The sequence below is a fragment of the Centruroides sculpturatus genome, unplaced genomic scaffold, assembly GCF_000671375.1.
Source record: "Centruroides sculpturatus isolate CEXI.00-Female unplaced genomic scaffold, Cexi_2.0 scaffold257, whole genome shotgun sequence".
NCBI classification, from domain to species: Eukaryota; Metazoa; Arthropoda; class Arachnida; order Scorpiones; family Buthidae; genus Centruroides; species Centruroides sculpturatus.
In genome coordinates, this window is record NW_019384389.1 from 380,042 (window position 1) to 401,179 (window position 21,138).

General features: G+C 29.7%; 1 protein-coding gene across 1 annotated transcript in view; it reads left to right on the forward strand.

Annotated features, from left to right (window-relative positions):
- Positions 1 to 10,761, forward strand: part of LOC111618177 (scavenger receptor class B member 1-like) — a 64,759-nt gene extending 53,998 nt beyond the window's left edge. Inside the window, exons 8-12 of the mRNA XM_023359640.1 lie at positions 1,836 to 1,954; positions 2,071 to 2,144; positions 4,318 to 4,372; positions 8,980 to 9,135; positions 10,714 to 10,761. Of these exons, the coding sequence (XP_023215408.1) occupies positions 1,836 to 1,954; positions 2,071 to 2,144; positions 4,318 to 4,372; positions 8,980 to 9,135; positions 10,714 to 10,761 (452 nt within the window). The remainder of the gene's footprint in view (positions 1 to 1,835; positions 1,955 to 2,070; positions 2,145 to 4,317; positions 4,373 to 8,979; positions 9,136 to 10,713) is intronic.
- Positions 10,762 to 21,138: the final 10,377 nt, after the last annotated feature.

Genomic DNA, 21,138 nt, shown 5'->3' on the forward strand with positions numbered 1-21,138 from the left:
ACATGCTCTACTAAAATTTCAAGGTTTATTTATTATATAATTTTATAATATATTATAAGTTTATAATATATAAATTTAATAATAGGCAGTAATTAAAGATTAAAAATTACATTTTGTAACTATAAATTATTATCAGATTATTTCTTTTATTGTAATTAATGATACACTCAGCAATCATATGCAGAATCTTTTAATGAAATAAAATATAAAATATAATCTATATAATTTTCATCTTTAAACATGATCTCTATCACTCAATGCAACCAGAAAATGTATTAGGCAGTAAAATTTCATTCATATAAATAATTTAAATAATAATATTTTACAACTTGAAAGAGTATTATATTCAAATAAACCTGATTATATTTTATAAATGTCAAAATATTTTATTTCTACATTGAATATTTTTGGAGTCGTTCTGTTCTGTGTTCAGTTTAAGATACCTTTAGATCTGAATTATGAAGCAGAGCAACTCCAAAAGATGTTTAATACCGTTATAATGATTTTTGACTTCTATAAAATAAAGCTGATTTAATTTGATTATTTGATTAATTTGATTGAATTTAATAGAGAGGTTGAGGCGCACGTTTTAAACGTGTAAACGTGTACGTGTGACGTTCAGCGCCGCTTTCCCGTAAGCCTAAAAGTTTGACAATGGTGTTTGGATAGTCGGTGGAATCACGCTTGACATTCCAAACACCATCGTCAAACTTTTAGGCTTACGGGAAAGCGGCGCCGAACGTCACACGTACACGTTTACACGTTTAAAACGTGCGTCTCAACCTCTCTAATCAAAATGGAGTTGAATATTTAGAAAGAGAATAATAATAACTTTTTATTTATTCTGAATCTCACAACTAAGTCGTTGGTAATCAGTTATTAATTTAATTTTCACAGATAGAATAAGTAATATTTGCATAATAATTAAACTATCCTGAAACCTTTGCTACAGGCTTCCCTTCTATTTCACGACTTTGAAAGTGAGAGTTGTAAAGGAATGTTGACTCTTTTTGTGGATAAGATGCTCTTGTACATATTCTGCAACCTCATATACCAAGATTTTAGGTATGACTCCAAAATATAAAACTATAGGAAAGGAAACAGCATCAGGAATAATATAATTTATGTAAATCTCACTGTGCTATGCACTACAGTTAATTTATGCCATTTTGTTGATCATTTTTGCCAATCTTCACAAATGCTTTAAAGATATTATTACTTCTATACATGGGCGTAGCCAGAGTTTTGTTGTGGGGGCCTAGTAGAGGCCAACCTAACACAAAATTGAATTATTTCAAATTATTCATAACATTGGGCACAGTGGACCTTTTTTTTTTTTTTATTAGTATTCAAAATTTTTAGCTTTAAGTTTTTTGTTGTTTCCAAATCGGCTTAACACTTTTTCGGTTGTGATTTTCTGGGGGGGCACCAGGTTCACTGGGGAGGGCCGTGCCCACCCAGGTTCCCCCCTCGCTACGCCCATGCTTCTATATCACAGAAAAACAATGTTTTGGGCCACAAGTATATTATATATACTTGTGGCCCAAGTATACACTTGTATATACTTGTGGCCACAAGTATATTATATATACTTGTGGCCCAAAACTCCATAACTTCTTACAATGTGGCTCAGAGAAAAATCTGGTAAATCTATATCCTTCATACACACTTAGTTGGTTCATTATGATACTTAGGTTTTTCATGTATTAGTCACCCTAGCACATATGCTGCATTCATTGAATTTTGCAAACACAGTATAGCCTTGTATAGCCCAAAGCCTATAGTCAAAGTATCAGGGTAATAATTTATAAAGTAAGTGAATGATTTTTTTCCAGGAGCACCTATCGTAATGTCAGCCCCTCACTTTTTATATGGTGATGTAGCATATACTCAGTCTGTAATGGGTTTGAAACCAGATCCTCAACGTCATTTATTTCATATAGACTTACAACCGGTAAGCAGTTATCTTCTGTAAAAACTTTCCTGTATAAATTTTCATTACATATTATAATAATCTTACAAATTTTTAGTTAATTATAATAATATAGTTTTATTTCTTATATGTAACAGCAAATGGGAGTACCTGTAAATGTTGGAGCTAAAATGCAAATTAATGTAATTATAGAAAAAATAGAAGGAATAATGTAAGTACAATAACAATTATGCAAGTGTTGATGTTCTTTTAATTTTGTATTTATTTTTTAGATATAGCATGAATATAAATAACTTTTATAGAGTACAACATTTAAAAAAATTTAGGCATTTTTAAAGTAATTTGTATGATTTGACAATTTAAAAATCAATAGATATTGATATGTGTATTAATTTATTGTATAGGGTGTTTTTGAAAGGTCTTGCAAAACTTTAACAGTATATTCTATGGGTCATAAAAATGAAAAAATTGCCATATATTGCCATTAGCTCAGCTATACATATAATGAATGTCGTCATTTCTCAGTTAAAGTAACAGATCTTTTTAAGGTTCAGAGGTGTGCTGTTTTTTATGAATTAAAAACAATTGAATGTGAAAAAGGTAACTGCCAAATCACAGATTAAAATCATTAACCTCTGAAAAACTAACCCAAAATTTGTTCTGCTAACATCATTTAGTACTATTAATGAGTTTGGTGAATTTAAATAAGCCTAAGGGTGCAACTATGCAGACGCAAAGTTGCATAGTCGAGAGAGCGAGAGAGAAGTTGCGAGCGATTTAGTTTTCGCAAAGGAAAACCATGCACAAATGCGAAGCGAGAAATAATGCTGGCGAGAGCGAATTTCTGGTTCTCACACATATCTGACAGGTTTTGATATTTATCGCGTCTCGCCTCTTCTCGCCACATATTCTCGCTCGCTCGGAAAATTCGCTCTCTCGCGTCTGCATAGTCGCACCCTAACTTCTGATTTATGATGTACAAAGTGTGTACTTTCAATGTTGATATAGATTAAAAGATTTAATCAAAATGATCAATAACTGATAATTGGCCCAACCAATAATTTTTCTCCTACTTCTTCAAAATTTGCATTTTTGAATTTATTTAACAATTTCATTTTTTCATCTTTGGCAGTAAACTGAAACACAGTGATTGTAATTTTATGACAATCTTAAACAGTACAAGTTAAAATTTTATCTTACAAATGTAAAAAATTCAAAACAGGATTCTATCATTTAATAGTTGTCATGATAAGTAAAACGATTCCATTCAAATTGTTTTAATCAACGTATTCATGCTCTACATTGTTTATTTCAGTATATCAGAAATAAATACATACAACATGTACTGGACAATCAAATGCAAAGTTTTTTTCTCAAATGAAAGTTGTGAAGAGCAGACTTGGTGATATAAGCAACTATGTTTGTTATTACCTTGCTCTGCATTGTTACCACACCTACATCTTGAACATTTATTCATTATAGACTTGAAAGATAACATTTAAAACTCCTTGTTAGCATTGCCAAGTTTGCTCCCTGCAAATAAACTTCTTGTTTGTTCAGCCTGCACAAGTATTATTGAAAAGCTCAAACTCTCATAATATTGAGAAAAATATTAATATTTTTAATGTATAAGATCAGGTTAATTAAATGTATTTATTGTAAATAAGCTTTAAATTAAACTAACAGAAATGTAATATCATTGCATTAATTTATTTACCATATTAGATAAATGACTTTAGGTGCTAAGACATTATAAAATAGATAAATACATTATTTTTCTTCAGTGTCTTGTTTATATTTCTGGGACTCAATTAATTTCATTACGAAAGAATATTCAAGATTAAAAGCAGGGCTGTGGAGTCGCATAAAAATCTACCGACTCCGACTCCATTTCATATACATAACAAGTTGGTAAGTAAAAAGGGAGTCGGAGTCAGCGGATTTTTTGACGACTCTGACTCCGACTCCACAGCCCTGATTAAAAGTCAAAAGATACAGTCAATATACACATTTGAAGATAATAAGATGACGATGATGTGGTTATTCACACATTATAATCATGTATGTGCCATCGATCTTGTAAACATCACCTTATTTGATTAGCTGTAGAATTGTAGTTCTGTAAAACTTGTAATAACTACAAGTGTATTACTAAAAGATGTAGTTTCAAATTTTGGCTATGGACAAATAAATTTTTTGTTTGGGAATTTCTTTCTTTAGGTAGCTTTATGATTTATACATTAGGATTTATTCTTTGTATTCTACTTGTTTATTAATACTAAATTTATATTTTTCTTTCAATTCTTATCTGACTGATAAAATTGCATAAAACAAAATTTTTAAATTAAACATAAAAAATTAACTTTAATAAAAATATCTTTTAGGCAGTTTGCAAATATTACTGGAAGAACTTATTTTCCTGCCTTGTGGTTTACTCAAGTAAGTAAACTTTTATTTTATATAATGATTAAATATTGACACTCGTTTTTAACGGGTCAGTTTATTACCGTATTTTGACGAGTATAAGTCGCTGTCAAGTATAAGACGCACCCCTATTTTGAGACAAAAAATTTAGAGAAAAACTTTTTTAATGGGATTGTCTAAAGATGCATTTTATTAATCATAGTGGCCAAGAAATTCTTCAACTGAATCACTGCTATCTACTGGTAAATTATACCCATTAGGAAACATATCTGTGACTTCATTAATGACTGATTCATCATCCCTTTATTCTTGAATTTCCGAAGTATTGACTGAATCATCATCACCAGAATCTTCATAGATTGCCTCATCTTCTGTACCACCCAGAGCATTAGATATTCTGGTTTTCTTGAATGACTTAATAATGATCTCCGTTTTAATACCTTCCCAAGCACACAGCACCCAATTGCACACTTCTGCAATGCTGGCTTGTTTTATTCTCCTTGTTGGTGTTAAACTTTTATTTGCAACAGTCATCATCCACTTGTTCCATTCATCACGAATTATTTCAGTTTAATAAAGGTAACGATTCATCCATCTGTCATATTCTTAAATAAAAAAACGAATAAAATGCTTTATTAAACTGAAATAATCGTAATTTCTTAATGTAAACTGAGGTCACGTGATGACAGTCGACAGAACATGGCGGCGATGACTCGTGTGTCGCTACTCTGATAATCTAGGTACTCTTAGCCAGTGATGGCCCGAGGCAAGTTTTAGGATGGAGCGAGATCCTATTATAAAGTTAGGGGCAACCAAGGGGGCGCCCCCCCTGGTTGCCCCTAACTTATACCCTTTAATTTTCTTTACCACTGAGGCACCCCCCTAGGACTTAGCGCCTGGAGCGGCTGCTCCGTTCGCCCTATGGTAGGGCCGACTCTGCTCTTAGCCATTCGGTTGAGGGACCATCTGCTTAACAGACCACTGCACAAGTTGGTCCCTAGAGTGGATCACTACTGTAGATACTTTCACTGTAAAAATGGTTACCTGTCGAGTATAAGATACACCATGATTTTGAGCCCCAAAAAGTAGTAAAAAAAAATGCGACTTATACTTGTCAAAATACGGTACTTGATAAAACGTTTTTTTTTTAAACAATTACATCTAATCTTCAGACCATTGAAAGAATGTAGAACAGCTACTTTTCCTAAATCTGCACATTATAATTTATTTTAAAAATTTTTTATTCAAGTGGTAACTGTTGTATGTTTGATTTTAAAGTTGTTATTAAGTATGGATCTTACAATAAAATATAGTAGTACCAAAAAACACTATGTCAAGAAATAAACAGACTCCTTCAAAATTATTAGCATTTTACCTTAGATATGATATAAATATGAAGTCACTTATTAATAGAGAACTTACATCATGAAATGAATAAAAATAGTAATTTTTGGTGGTCAAAAATCAGTTAACTTAGATTTACTTTTAAGAAATTCAATTTATGAGCTCTATTACAGCTTTTCTTTTTCGCTAGACTTATTACACCATCATTCAGAAACAGGACAAGCTTTAGAAAATCACATTTTATTTCCTAGAGAATGCATTTCGGTTTCTGAATGATGGTGTAATAAGTCTAGCGAAAAAGAAAAGCCGTCACAGAGCTCATAAATTGAATACAAGACTAGACAAGAAGTGTATTACATACTTTTAAGAAAGCTTAGAATAGCTATATGTTATTACAAAAACAAAAATTACCTTCATAATTCCAGCAACATATTTATTAAAAGTAAGAATAATTTCAATCAGTTTGACTGACCTTCTTCAGTTAACAGAAACTTTGAATAAAAGAATATAGATAAATATAATGGTAAAAAATAGAATATAATGTTTGAATTAAAATAGGAACAAGAAAATATTGTTTTAACCATCTTTCAAGATCTTATCCTCTTCTATACAAGATACTTAGATAAGATGTTTATCTTGTGGTGGAAAAAAACCACCTACAACAGTTTCCCCAAGTGTTTAAGAATAACTATTATGGTTTACATCTGCAGTTAGAGCAAGGAAATGATACACTGGTAAATTTCCTTGACCCTATCATCTCATCCAAGTTTGGGGAAATAATTACTAAGGTATACAGAAAACCTACTTTTCAACCTATATCAATACTCTGCAACTCTGTGGATCTAAGGCACATTAAGCTCTCCACATTCAAATCATTGATAAGAAGCGTATATATCCATTGAACTAACATCCTGGATATGATAGCAGAGCTCAAGTACATTTTAAAGATAGCGGAACCACATGGGTATCCAATTCAATTGATAAAATGATTAATTTTGACCTTTCAAACCACAAAAGCTAACTTGATACCAATAACCAGAAAAAAAGAGATTGTCTTAAATTATTTTCCAACTTCAAGAGATATACATAAAAAAGCAGCAACTCTAACAATCTTACATTGGTATACTGACGTAATCCGACCATTGTCAAAATTTTAAGAAATGATAAGGCTCCATATGATTACAACTCTGCACCAGACATCTACTCAATCCCAATAGATGACATTTTATAACAAAGCTTGTATACATAGCTGCCACAGGATGTAATGTATAACAAAGAATCTAGAAACATAAATATACAATCGACAAGAACCTCTGTAAGATTGCATTGGCAACCTGTTCACATCAACACAACATACAGATAAATTGGGAAGAGGCAAAAATCATCAAGCCTTCCTCTAATATCAAAACTCTTTCTTACCTGATGAATTTATAAAGCAGACAGAAAATTGACATGCATTAATCATTGTGATGCCAACACCCTTTCTAATACATGGCAGTCACTTTTTTAGATTTAATTATTTATGCTTTTCCCTTTATTAATTTATTAATAAAAAAAAAGGATATATTTATTTATTATATGTATTTTATTTATATATGTATTGTTTTTTTATGTTGTTTTAAAATTTTCTTCTTCCTGTTTTAATTCAAACATCATGTTTTTTATTTAAATTCTATTCTTTTATTCAAAGCTTCTGTTAACTGAAGAAAGTCAGTCAAACTGATCAAAAACTTTCTTATTTTTAATAAATATGTTGCTGGAATTACAAAAGTGAGTTTTGTTTGTATCAACACTTTCCTAGTTGCATACCCACCCTCTTGTTATTTTGAAATATATTTCCTTCCCAAACTAAAATTAAACCACAATAAACTTGCTTTTCTGGAGTTTTAATAGTTAATAGTTATGTTCCAACACTTTTTTTTTTCATTGTAATGTCCATATTCTAGAACATTACAATGAAAAGAACATGGTTGTACTAAAAGTTCTTTTTCTTTTCTCCTTATGGGATGTTTTCATATTAGCATAAGGATTGTCTAAAAATTAGTGACAAAATGTGACAGATAGATTGAAGATTGGTTCTCAATTTCCACCAAAGGGTCATTCAAATATGATTTCCCCAATTTTAAGACATTTTTGACTACCTTTTTAAAAGTCTTTTTTGACAATAGTCTTTTTGACAAAATGTAATAGGGAGGATAGGGAGGAGGTATCCTCCCTATTACATTTTGTCACCAACTTTTAGATAACCCTCATGCTAATGTTACACTTGAGCTGCCACTCCTGATATTAAAATCAGCCATTTCTGTAAACAGATCTACAGTACATTAATTTATTCTCTCCAAATCAGCACACCAGCAGTGGGGCTCTTGTACCTCTTAGCAATAATGAAAGAATTAAAGCACTGTACCTCTTAGCAATAATGAAAGAATTAAAGCACTCAACCCACACTAACGTTGTGGTTGTCAATTCTAAACATAACCATTGTTCATCACTAAAGATAATATGCTGCCACTTTATAGTAGTCTGTGCTTCTCTTTCACAGCACTATTTCAAACAAAGTTGAAAATGACATGCTCTGCCATAAGCACTCGCTTAAGGTAGAGCATGTAGTGGTCACTATGAATGCAAATTTGTCTCTACTAGTCTCTTGCCAATGATACAGGAAGAGAGAGATTTCTGTAGCAATGCTTTCACCTATTCTGGATGGCAAAGGAGCCATTACAGCTATTTGTACTAATCTCAAGATCAGATGATCATCTCTCCTGTTGGTCTGTCTGGGACATCCAGAGCTTGCCTACCATGAATGTGTACCCTCATGTTTCTGTAGCCACCAACACCTCCTCACAGTCAAGACAGAATGGCCCAAATGGTGGATGATTTGGCAGAATAGCCATCCTGCTTCCATTGGCCCAATGATATATATGTCCTTCTCAAATGCTGTCAGAAGTATATAATGCCTTTGACTGCATCTTACAGGTATGTTTGGTATTCAGAGACCTCCAAACAACAAATATTCTAAAAATTCTGAATATAATGTGATTTTAGCCAATCCTTTTATGGGATATTGGATTAGTAATTTGGAGGCATTCTGTGCCATTACCTGGCATGCAATCAGACTACAACTATAATCATTTGTTTACCTATTTCAGACACAGCTGTAATCTGAGTTTCTTAATAATAAGAAATTATATGTGGGTTCTTAATTTTTTATTAATGAATATATTTATTAATGTTGTCTTGTAATGATCTTTTATAAATATACTATATTTTTTCCACAGAGTTTTACAATAAATGAACCTCTTATAAAGAAACTACAAATGGTAACTCAAGATATACCATACTATGTTAACGTTGGTTCATTTCTGTCAATATGTGTGGGTGTAGTAGCACTCTTATGTGCAATTGCTTTCTCTTGTCAAGTTCTTAGGAAAAAGGTAATAATGTTTTTCATATTTCGTAAATATAGGTGAAACTTTCTACTACTAAATGTTAAATTTTTAAAATAGTTTTTCCTAGCAGAAAATATTATGTACAGTAAGATACATAAGAAAAGCACTTAATTTAATATGATAAAAAGCTAGATTAAACTAGAACTATGGAGTCTGTAATCAAAAGTTTTAACTCTGACTCCAACTCTATTATTTATTATCAATATAGGAACTAAATAATTATTAAAGAGCATAAAAATTACTTTCTCTTCTTCTCCTGAAGGTGACATTTATAAAATGATGAAAGTGCTTGCACTGATATAAATAATAAAAATCATTTAATGATGATAAATGGTGGTTATCTCATTCTTAAGTGGATAATATTTTTTTGGAATGGTGAACAATCTTTATTGTTATCATTATATTTCCCATAGACTCAATATCATAAATTGAGTTAACATTCATGGAAACCATAGTTAGAATTTGTGTAATATCTTATTACAATGACCAACAAAGACATTTAATACAATTGTAATAAATGATTTATATCATTCACAAACCGTAATGAATTGTAAAGAAATTCATAAAAAGTATTTTAGTATTATTGTGTATTAGAAACAACAATAGAAATACGACACAGTTTCAAGTTATCAAAAAAGTATTTTACTATATAATTTTTACAAACACATAATCATTATTTTTATATTATACATCAAATGTTCATAGAAAAATATAAAAAAACACTAATGTATTTCATGTTTCATGCTTGTTTGGTAAAGTCAAATATCATAACACATCAGAAAATTCCTGGCATGGAAACTTTTCCATCAATGGCTGGATGGCTGAGTGGTGTAGGTGGAAACCTACCACTCTGGGAACCTGGGATCAAATCTGATTGGGTAAAAATAAACTCTACGAATTTTCAGGTTGTGGTCCATCCAGATATGTAGGGCTCTGTCTCTCACTACCTGGCTGCCCCATTGTGGGCCTGGCCAAACTGATAATGGGCTTGCTAAAAGAGGCCGTGTTAGTATCGACAGAGTGAAAAGAGTTAAAAAAACACATCAACAAGAAAAAACATTCACTGGTATAAATCAACAGAACTAGTCACAGTAAGTGAATAATTATATTAACAAGCATATTAGCATACAAGTCCAAGATATTCAAAGATTACAATATGGAAAAGGATAAAGAATAAAACATGTTAAAAAATTTTCTATTCACATTTTTGTAATTTGTTCTAATGTTATAATAGCTTGAACTTGTAACTCTGATGATTCATTAAAGAATTCAAAAACATTTGTTTAAATATAATTATCCACTGTTAACGTGTCAAGTTCTGTCTTAATATGTGTTGTGAACTTTCCTCAGTACTTTTGGGTCTTCCAGTCATCTTCAGGTGTATAATGTACTCGAAATAACATCTGCAGTTGGAAAAGTACTAGGAAAAAATTCATAAGATTAGTATGTTGAAACTCATAAGTTAGTATGATTGACTTATCCAATAAAGCATGATATATATGAATTTTCAGATTGATATTTCTTTACAATAAACTATTTTATTTAAATTTTTTAATTTTACAGAAAGAGAAGAAAGGTGTCTACAAAGCCATCAGAGTTGTAAAGTCGTAACACCACAGACTGAAAATAGTTTCAATTACTACAGATGAATTATGTAGAGAAAGACACTAGAAATTTTAAATTGCAATATCATTTTTTTACAGGTAAATTATAAGTTTAAAACTATTACCACTCAAAAACAGCCAAAAGAAAAAGGAAATAAATCAACAACTTCCTAAAATATTTTTTGATATGTATTAATATATCAGCTAATATGTTACCGTCCATAACATTTGATAGTTATCAAGAGGTGCTGTACATTTGGAAAATTTTCAAATTTTATATTTTTAACAGTCAGTATTATCAAATGTTACAGGTCATACAGTTTGATAAAATTAAACTATTTTATAACCATATTCATCATGTATATCATTTTGTATTATACAATGTGTGTTTTAGGCAATTATCTGTACTTTTATGCACCTTGATTTCATGTTTTATGTTATCACTACTAGTTTTTATTTAAACTGAATTCTGAAATAATGAAATATTGTATGGCTTTGAATTTAAGATGTGCTCTTAATTTTTTAAAGGTTTTCAGAAAAATACTTAGAATAATTTATTAAAGAGTAAAAATATTAACTATTTTAAGATAAACTAAAATCAACAGAAAATTATTTGAATTTTTCATTACACACAAAGAGAAGTGATAAAGTTATTGTAGATTATAAGAAATGCTTTAATGGAGCAAGATGGCGCACAAAGAATTCAAGTACTTTCAAGTACTAGTACTCATCATCAGTACTCAGAAGTGCTTGAACTCTTTTTATACACTCACTTTCTCCATTAAAGAATTTGTCATTTTGGAGTATTAATCTTAACATTATGGACTTAAGAAACATACCTGATTCAAGAGCTATCCTAAGTTTAGAAACATCTTAAATTTAAAGTGATATTGTATTAATTAATTTAGAATGGAGTTTGAAGACTTTCTGATTAGATAAAATATAAAAATAAATTCCTATGTTTACAGTATGATAATTATTACAGTGATGACTTAACATAAGTATAATTTAATAATTTATCAATAATACCCTTTGTTTCGAATTTTAGTTAATGATTACAGTATTTTTCTCATTTATTAAGACATTACAATAATATATTTTAAAATCAAATTTTGTCATTACGCACTTTTATAAATAATGTAATTTTAACTAAGATATATGCAAAAACATTTTTATAAATTAAAACTTTAATCTTTTGTTAAATGAAGCTAATGCAATGAGAATATATTTAAGATAAAATTTAAAAATCTATCAATTTGCCATTCCATTCCTGTTTATTTTACTTTTTAATTTATAATAACAATTAAAATAAAAAAATACATGGGGCAACATAATTAAACAGAAATTTACAACTAGACATTGATTTGATATCAAGTTGACACTGAAGTTGAATATTGCAAAATGTTATAAATTATCCAAATATTATATGTATAATTATATACACAAAATAGTAATGTACTGTACCTATTATTGGACACCAAATAATATTGTGCAGTAAAGACCATGCCACCAACTTGTCAGAACAGTGACATTGGATAGAAATGCTAAGGCTATATATTGCAGTTGAAATAGAGCTTATTTTATTGGATTTCATTGTAATTGCCATACTTCCTGTTACAGGACTGTAGCTAATCATTTAACTTTCTGCATTTTATAACAAATATAAAAATTGGATAATCATGTTACAACATTCTGGGACTGTATAGTCTATAATACATAAACATTTTAACCATTTTCTTATTAAGTTAATGATAAAAGCACAATTCATTAAAATGTATATTTTTATAATGGAAACAATTATATTTAGATACTAGATGTGCAATCAAACACTCTGTATGATATATTCATATACAGTAGATGCTGCTTATTGTAATTGTAGATATTATCATCAGTTATCTAATATCAGAATGAAGCTCATCAGGACTTCATAAATTTCAATATAAGAGAATGCTGTAATAATATATGCTATTTTATCTGCAATGTCAATAAAACTGCATTTTATTTTTATGCAATACCTAGTTTTACTTACAGGTTTAAATATGAAAGTGCTAAAGGATTTAAATCACTGAAAGAGCATATTATAGTTCTCTGCAGTGCATCATACATGACTAGAAACAGACTTCTAGTGATTGGAAAACAGTGAAAATTCAAGGTGTTTTAATGGTATGAAACGTTGTTCAAATGCAAATACCTTGATTACAACTGACATTTTTAACAACTGGTTAGTTAATTGAAGTATAAGGTAAGATCCTGCTTAACGCGGGGGATGCATTCCTAGACAAAAAAAGCGCTAAGTGAAACAGCATTAAATGAGGTCATTTTAACTTAGAGTAAATAGGGATAGGGGAACATTCAACCAAAAATAAACAAATTTTACTTTAAGTTACTTTTATATTAATTTGTATAATAATATATGTTAAATAACACATGAACATATGCACACAGAAATGTAAAGTACCAGTACATTTTCTGTGATGAAGGTCCTGACTTTTCTGAAATTCTTGTTCTTTTGCAATAAAGTCGTGAAGTTTCATTTGTTGCTTTTTTCTTTCCTTAAGCTAATGTTGCTAGCAGAAGATCGCATCCAAAATGCCTCATTTTGCTTTGGCACTCCTTTCAAAATATGGATCATTCACTACAATTTGATCAACAATTTCGGTTATCTTACCAAACTTTTACTAAGGAAATCTGTAGAGAAAATTTTTGGGTTCTTTGTTTTCAGAATATCTATTTTCCATGAGCAGGATAATGAAGAGTTACAGCAGGTTTCTGGTGAGAGCCTTACCAACAACGTCCTTCGAGAACTGGCAGGACATGGAATTCATGTTCTGCCAGTTCTCGAAGGACGTTGTTGGTAAGGCTCTCACCAGAAACCTGCTGTAACTCCTCATTATCCTGCTCATCTACATCTCTTTGTCCTGCTGTATCAATTAGGTTGACAATTTGGTCAACCTAACAATACAGCAATAGGCTCTTCTTGTTGAGAATTCTTGGATACCTTCAGCCATAACTTCTTCCACATTTCATTCGTGCATTTATCAGTTAATTCTTGCCAAACAAAGTCAATATTTCCTATGGCATCCGTGATGTTATATTTTTTCCAAAATTGCACCAAAGAAACATAGATTTAAAGAAACTATACCTTTTTGCCATCTTTTGCTGATTGGTTTGTGTTCGCAAATAATCATATTATATACGAATCAACAAAATGCTGCAATAATTTAAATCAGCATAAATTTTGAGCTTTTTTTAGGCTTCGAGCAGACTGCGTTATATCAAATCAGTGTTAAGCGGGGTATTACTGTACTTGTAAATGGTGTACAGTACAGATATATTGCATTTCCTTATGAACATTTATTGATAAAATATTGCTAAAAAATAGCCCAAAAATAACATTGAATGAATAATCAAGTAATTATTATTATAATTAATTATCTGATTCAATGAAACTAGAATTTTCACTAACTGTGGCCTAATTACATTCGATGTTGTCCCAGCATATAATCTTATATGACCGCGACCCTAAGCTGTTAAAAGAAGTTAACACACGAGTAATAACATTAGCCACGCAGGTGACAGAAAGATGTAAGAAGAGATACAAGAACAAAATGACATGTATCTAATTACATTCACTTCACATTACTGCTCAATTATTGTTATCAGTGTAGGCTAGTCTCAAAATAATTACAATAAGCAATATCTACTATAATTTTTCTGCAGAATACTTAGTTTAATACATAATTTAGCAATAATTATGTCATTTCTTTCAATAAAATATAGAATATAAAATAAAAAATATTAAAAAAGCAATATTATAAATTTAGGAGGGATATTACAATTTTTTAATTGTATTTTTGATATACTGTAATTTAATATTTCATCTTAAAAGTAGATAAATTTTTATATCAAATACAAAAAAAGTAACATTATTTATCAGTTGTTATTAAAGTTATATTAAGATGTAGGAAGAAAATTCACAATGTGCCTTAATACATCTAGAGTCAGTATTAATCAAAGTTAATAATGTGCAATAAAATATTCTCAGATTTATTTTATTTGATTATCATTTGTGCCAAATTATTTGTTTTGAATTTCATGAATTCTTATATCTTTATAAATTGAATGAATTTATTGGCAGAACTAACTACTAAACATGAGATAAACAAACTTCTAACATCGTTAGATCCCAATTTTAAGGACTAAGATTTTGTAAATTATACACTTTCAGACATTTGTAATGCTAGTTTAATTCACTTCTATATAATAAAAATAAAGCCATCTAACAACCATAGTGTTTTCTTTTTTCTGCATTACATCAAAACATAACTTTCATACATATAAATAAATACTTGCATGTAAGCAATATTTTTCAAACTTGGCTATTTAAGCTAAGATATGCTTTTAATCTTTATCTTTTATTCTGTTTCATTAACTTCTTATGTACATAGGCAACATGTTGACAATCAAAACATAGGAAATCTCATTGACAATCAAAGTTCTCTTCTAATGATTCTAAGAATTCATTACTAAAGAATTATTTTCTATTGGTCTAGAGTTTAATCATAATATTGGCCAGTTTAACAAGAGTTTTAGTATTCTAGTGGGCCCATATCATATATTATTGTACAGGCTTCTCAGCTGAGGTCTTCAAGTTGAAATTGATCTTTAAATATTATGTTCTGTAGATGTTTCAAATTCCAGTAAAAGAAAATGTATCAACATTATTCTATTGGGTTTAACATTTAGATTAATGTTAAATGACATGCAAACTCTAGCTATCCTTACAGAAGTGTAATTTACTTGCAATCCATTTCTGAGACAGCTTTCTTCATTTACTGATTACTTAATCCAAACCTTTTTAATCAGTCCTTTTTTTATTATCAAACATCCTTCTGAAAACCGCTAAGTATGAAGCTAACAGAAAAACACAACACATACATACATATATAACACAAACTGCCTTGTTTAGTCTTTAAAAGCGAGATTTTAGATTTAAAATTGATAGAAATTTCTAAAAAGATCAATATGCTTGAAAATATAATTGTTGCAAGTAAAATGAATTATTTAACCTCGCTAAATTAAATACTTTTTCATTATTATCTATTTAGTTAACAAGCAGAAATTGTAAATACGTACAATAAAACTTCTAACAAACTTCTATAAATGTTGCCAGCATTTTTTTTTATTGATTATCTACAGTTTTTAGAAATTATATTTTTGACTATGGCATATAGAATTATCTCACATGCCAATAACACTTTATAAATATTTGATATAATAAGTTATCTTCTAGTCACACATAAATCCCCATAGACATAAATATTCTTATTAATTGAAGTATTGGCTCACAAGATGTAAATTTTAAAATATATATATGTAATAATAGGAGAGTTGAAATATCTCTGTGATATGTTTTAATGTTGTTATTTTTTGTATAGTGAGCTGTGTGCAGCTGCCAAATTATATTTTCTAAACCAAAAGTTTGTTCATAAAATTTTTTTAGTTGTATAAATGCTGTATTGAAATTGTTTATAGTCGTTGGAGCTAAACCACCCGTTATAATACTTGCTCAAGTTTTTATAAAGATTTATAAAATTCTTTACTCAGGATATAACTAAATGGCTTAGGATAAAATAGCTCTTGCAATTTCAATAAAATACTTTTATCTTCTCTTAAAACATAAAGCTGGCATGTTATCGCGCATTACCTTATTCATCTAACACTTAAAATATTGAAGTACGAAATTATTTATCTGAAATTTTATCTTTAAATCAAAGAACCCCAAATAATTTCTAATAAAGAAATTTGGTTAAAGTACTATTGAAAGCTTTAAACTGTCCAATTTATTTAAAAAAAATAATATTATATACCACTTTAATTGTCTCTTCGGATTCGGAAACCAAGTTCAAAGATATGAATGTTACATTCTGGAAGACATAATGTTTAGAAATAAGTGTGCAAATCTCGTATATGCTTGTTTAATTATTATATATTCTAGAATATAAACATCAGTATCTTAGAACTTTGTTTCCAAATCTGAAGATGATTGATTAAGGCAATTGTTAACGCTACTTTTAAAATAAATCTAATGGAGTTTACAGTTTAATTTTTTTCAGTTTAATGAACAGAAACTGAGAAATGAATTATTCTAAGCCATTTTTGTTAGAGCAAAATTTTCCTAATTAAATATAGATGATAAAATGTTTCAATTATGTAATTGTAATTGTAAGAAATTTAATTGATAGATATTTTTAAAAGAAAATAATTTTGGCACTGTTTAGCTTTTAAACTTGTTTTATTGTTAGAAAAGAAAATCACATACATTGTTCAAAATTAAGCAAAATATCTTGAAGAAAATAAAAGTAGCATTTATATTTTTACACATTCAACAAATCTCAGCTATTTGCTATGATTTAGGAGCAGCTGGCATGATTTTATATAGATGAATAATAAAATTAATAATTAAATTTTATATTTTTATTATTATACTCTAAAAGGATAAGCAATAAAGAATTATNATTCTCATTAAGTCCAACCCTACTTTCCCTTTGTTATATTGTATTCATTGATCATTGGATAATTTTTTTTTTTTGTATTCCAATATTATATGATTTGTAATAAAATTTTCGAAGCAATTTTCCATGAAAACTTTTGTTACATACATATCAACTTTGTAGAAATGAATCAAGAATGTAAATATTTGTTAAAGGAAATAATTATATTTTGTACTGGAAATGCTTTGAGAATTATAAAAAAATGTTAAAATGAATTTCTTGAGTCTGAATATTTGTTATATTAAGATGTAGGAAGAAAATTCACAATGTGCCTTAATACATCTAGAGTCAGTATTAATCAAAGTTAATAATGTGCAATAAAATATTCTCAGATTTATTTTATTTGATTATCATTTGTGCCAAATTATTTGTTTTGAATTTCATGAATTCTTATATCTTTATAAATTGAATGAATTTATTGGCAGAACTAACTACTAAACATGAGATAAACAAACTTCTAACATCGTTAGATCCCAATTTTAAGGACTAAGATTTTGTAAATTATACACTTTCAGACATTTGTAATGCTAGTTTAATTCACTTCTATATAATAAACATNAAAATGGCAAGAAGCTTAATTTTGACGGTAGGGATGGGTTTTATTAAAAAAAAATTGTAAATGCTAATAACAAGTGAAATTCTCATTAAGTCCAAATCAAGTATGCTTAAATAAAATTACAATTTAAAGCATAAGACAATTAACAGTTTGCTCTTGTATTTCAATTTAATTACTAATTGAAAAAAAATCAATTTCTCAGAAGTATGTTGTTATTTTATTAGTTTGTCTAGCATCATAATTGATATTTCTGTATACAAAATGACTACAAAGTTTCTATTCATCAGATTATATACTATATATCTTGCAGTTAGAGAATAGTTCAGTAACAAATTCATTGTATGATAATGATTAGATATGGATCTGTTATGATGTGAACTCCTTGAAGTTAGACTTCCCAAAACAAATTGCTACAAGAGGAAATTCCTCAGGTCTGCTTATGAAGAGTCAAGGATCAAGAAAAAATTCTCAGGAATTGTTTTAATTAATAATTTCTAGCTATCAACATGGAAGAACTTGGTAATAGATGAAGCGAGCATACAGGTAATTAATAAGTAGAAAATTCAGACACATTCTGTGTATTTATATTTAAGAAACATACTAGGACACAAGAACATTTTGTCGCTGAATTGTGTATTTCAACAAAATATCGCAATGTGTCTATAGTCTAAAGGGTTTCGTGTCATAAGTTTTGGTGTTAAATAGGGGGCTTGTTATAACAGAGACAGCTAACAGGAATGAAATTTGTAGTCTGAAAAAGTGGGGCGCACTAAGAGGAGAGGCCATGTTTATTAAGACAAAGCTAGTCAACTATATTTTCTTTTATTTAGGAACTATTTTTATTTACTGTACTGTACCTATAATTATCAATTTCTACTGTTCTCTTTGTTTATTAAAATTAAATGGAATTTTGCTTATTCCTACAGGAAGCACACATACAAGTCGATCCCCCCTATAACACTGTTGATTATTCCGTTTTATATGAATTCCATGTTGTACGAGTCACTTAGATTTTACAAATACGTAAGCCGTTCACAGCCCGACACACGTATTTGTAAAATCTAAGTGACTCGTACAACATGGAATTCATATAAAACGGAAAAACCAACAGTGTTATAGGGGGGTCGACTTGTATATGATAACATAACGGCGTGGGTCAAAGAGTTAATCATTGTAAATACTACGTTGATGCCTTATTCAAGCACTTAGTTAGTTTGCAAAAATTGTTCAAAATGGCACCCTTTCTTTGTTTAATACTCAAATTATAGTACACAAAGTGTTGACTATTTTGCAAAAAACAGTTAACTGACTTTTGGACACCGTACTTATAGAGAGTCAGACTGGCGATTAATTATATAATTAATAAAAAGCCAAAATGTCACGAGCAATTATTTATTGTGACATGGTCACAATGCTGGGCTGAAAATTTTAATTTATTTAATTTAAAATATATGCTCTCCACCTTAAATTAGTAGTGGCTTGCCCCCGTACATCATACTTTTCCTTTAATAATGGAGTCGTGTTGGTCATCTATTCGGGGGGGAAAATACTTGAATTGAAATAACGTGACGTCCGGTTTACGTCAGAAGCTCTTATATAGTTATCGGGGTCTCCTGCCCTCAAGGTTTCCATATCTGGTATCGTCTTTCGTCTATCTATCTCCTGTATCGAGATTAAGGAAAGACGGACAGACGGACGACAGTGGGAATTTATGTCTACAATTTTTTTCAAATTGCAGCCCAATTATTAAAGTTTACACATTTCCTCGAGTTTATATATGGCAGCGATTATAATGAAAACGTTGTATAAGATACAATTAAAATGCAAAGAGTGTATACGTTAAATAAAAGAAACAAGTAAAAATGCTTACGAAACAAAACAGAGTTGTTTATGAAGAGAAATTCTCTTAGTCAAGGTCGCTGTTGAGTGATCTTTTTTACCATTGATTGTTTATCTCTAAAAGAACCGTTAAATAAAATGATTACAATTACAATGTATCTTCGTTATTTTCTGTTTAGAACACAAATTCTCGAAAAAACGTTACATTTATTTTTATTTGAATCTGTATCAACAGAAACAGAAAGGCTCTAACCCGTTGTGTACAGTATAATCATTATAGTACTGTAATATGTTTATATTATAATACTATCCTATAATGATTATACTGTACACAACGGGTGTGAAAAAAAGCAGGTAGACCTATACAGTTGTCAATCTGAGAAATACAAATGTTTGGTGTTCCTTGTTTGTGATTTAATTTATTAATAAATAAATAAAACAGCAACGAATTGCTTAACTTTCCCAGCAAATTTGATGGCGCCATCTCTTATCATGTTTTATTTTTATATTTTTTTACTATTATAAAATGGCAAGAAGCTTAATTTTGACGGTAGGGATGGGTTTTATTAAAAAAAAATTGTAAATGCTAATAACAAGTGAAATTCTCATTAAGTCCAACCCTACTTTCCCTTTGTTATATACAACAGCCGGGAAAGTAGTAAAACGTTTTTTCCCCCTCTATAATAACAACTGTATACCTACTTTTGTATCCCTCTGTATATAACCGTGTTACTGTACAAAATAATGCAATTAACTTATTACATATGTCTATTATTGTTATTTTGAGTAACGTTGTTATTGTTCTTATTGATAACATTAATAGGGAAAATTCCGGAATCCATTTGGAGCGAAAACACAACTCGTATCTTCCTGGTGAAAACACTACACGTTTCCACGTCGCCATCTGATTGCTAGCAAGTATTGTTAAACATAGTGGCACTCAGATGGACAAGAGAGAAAGGAAGACAAGGCTACAGCTCTGGATTCTGATCTATATATGCCCCATATATGTCATGGTCGAGCTACAATATGATCACTAAATTTTGATTATATAATCAAGAAAATCAATTTATGTAATTTCAAGCGTATTTGGGTAAGAAAAATAATAAGCCGAGATCCCTATGTCAAGAGATAGGACCAAGGATTCGTGATAGCTCTCCGGCTTCTGAACATATCGTTGAAAGCAGAATATTATTACATCTAATAAACATCATCTGTGATTATATATACTGGTAGTTGTACACCATCGGATAATAATTAGGCTGATGCTGGTTTGATTCTTATTAGATGGCACTTTAATGGACAGTTATCCAACTGTAAGCCGAGGTAATAAATTAACAATTTGTGCAAACAGGCTCAAATCCGGATTGGGGCTCAGAAATTTTCAAAAATGGGTTAATCCAGATATGTCGGACATTGTCCTTCCCGCGGTCAC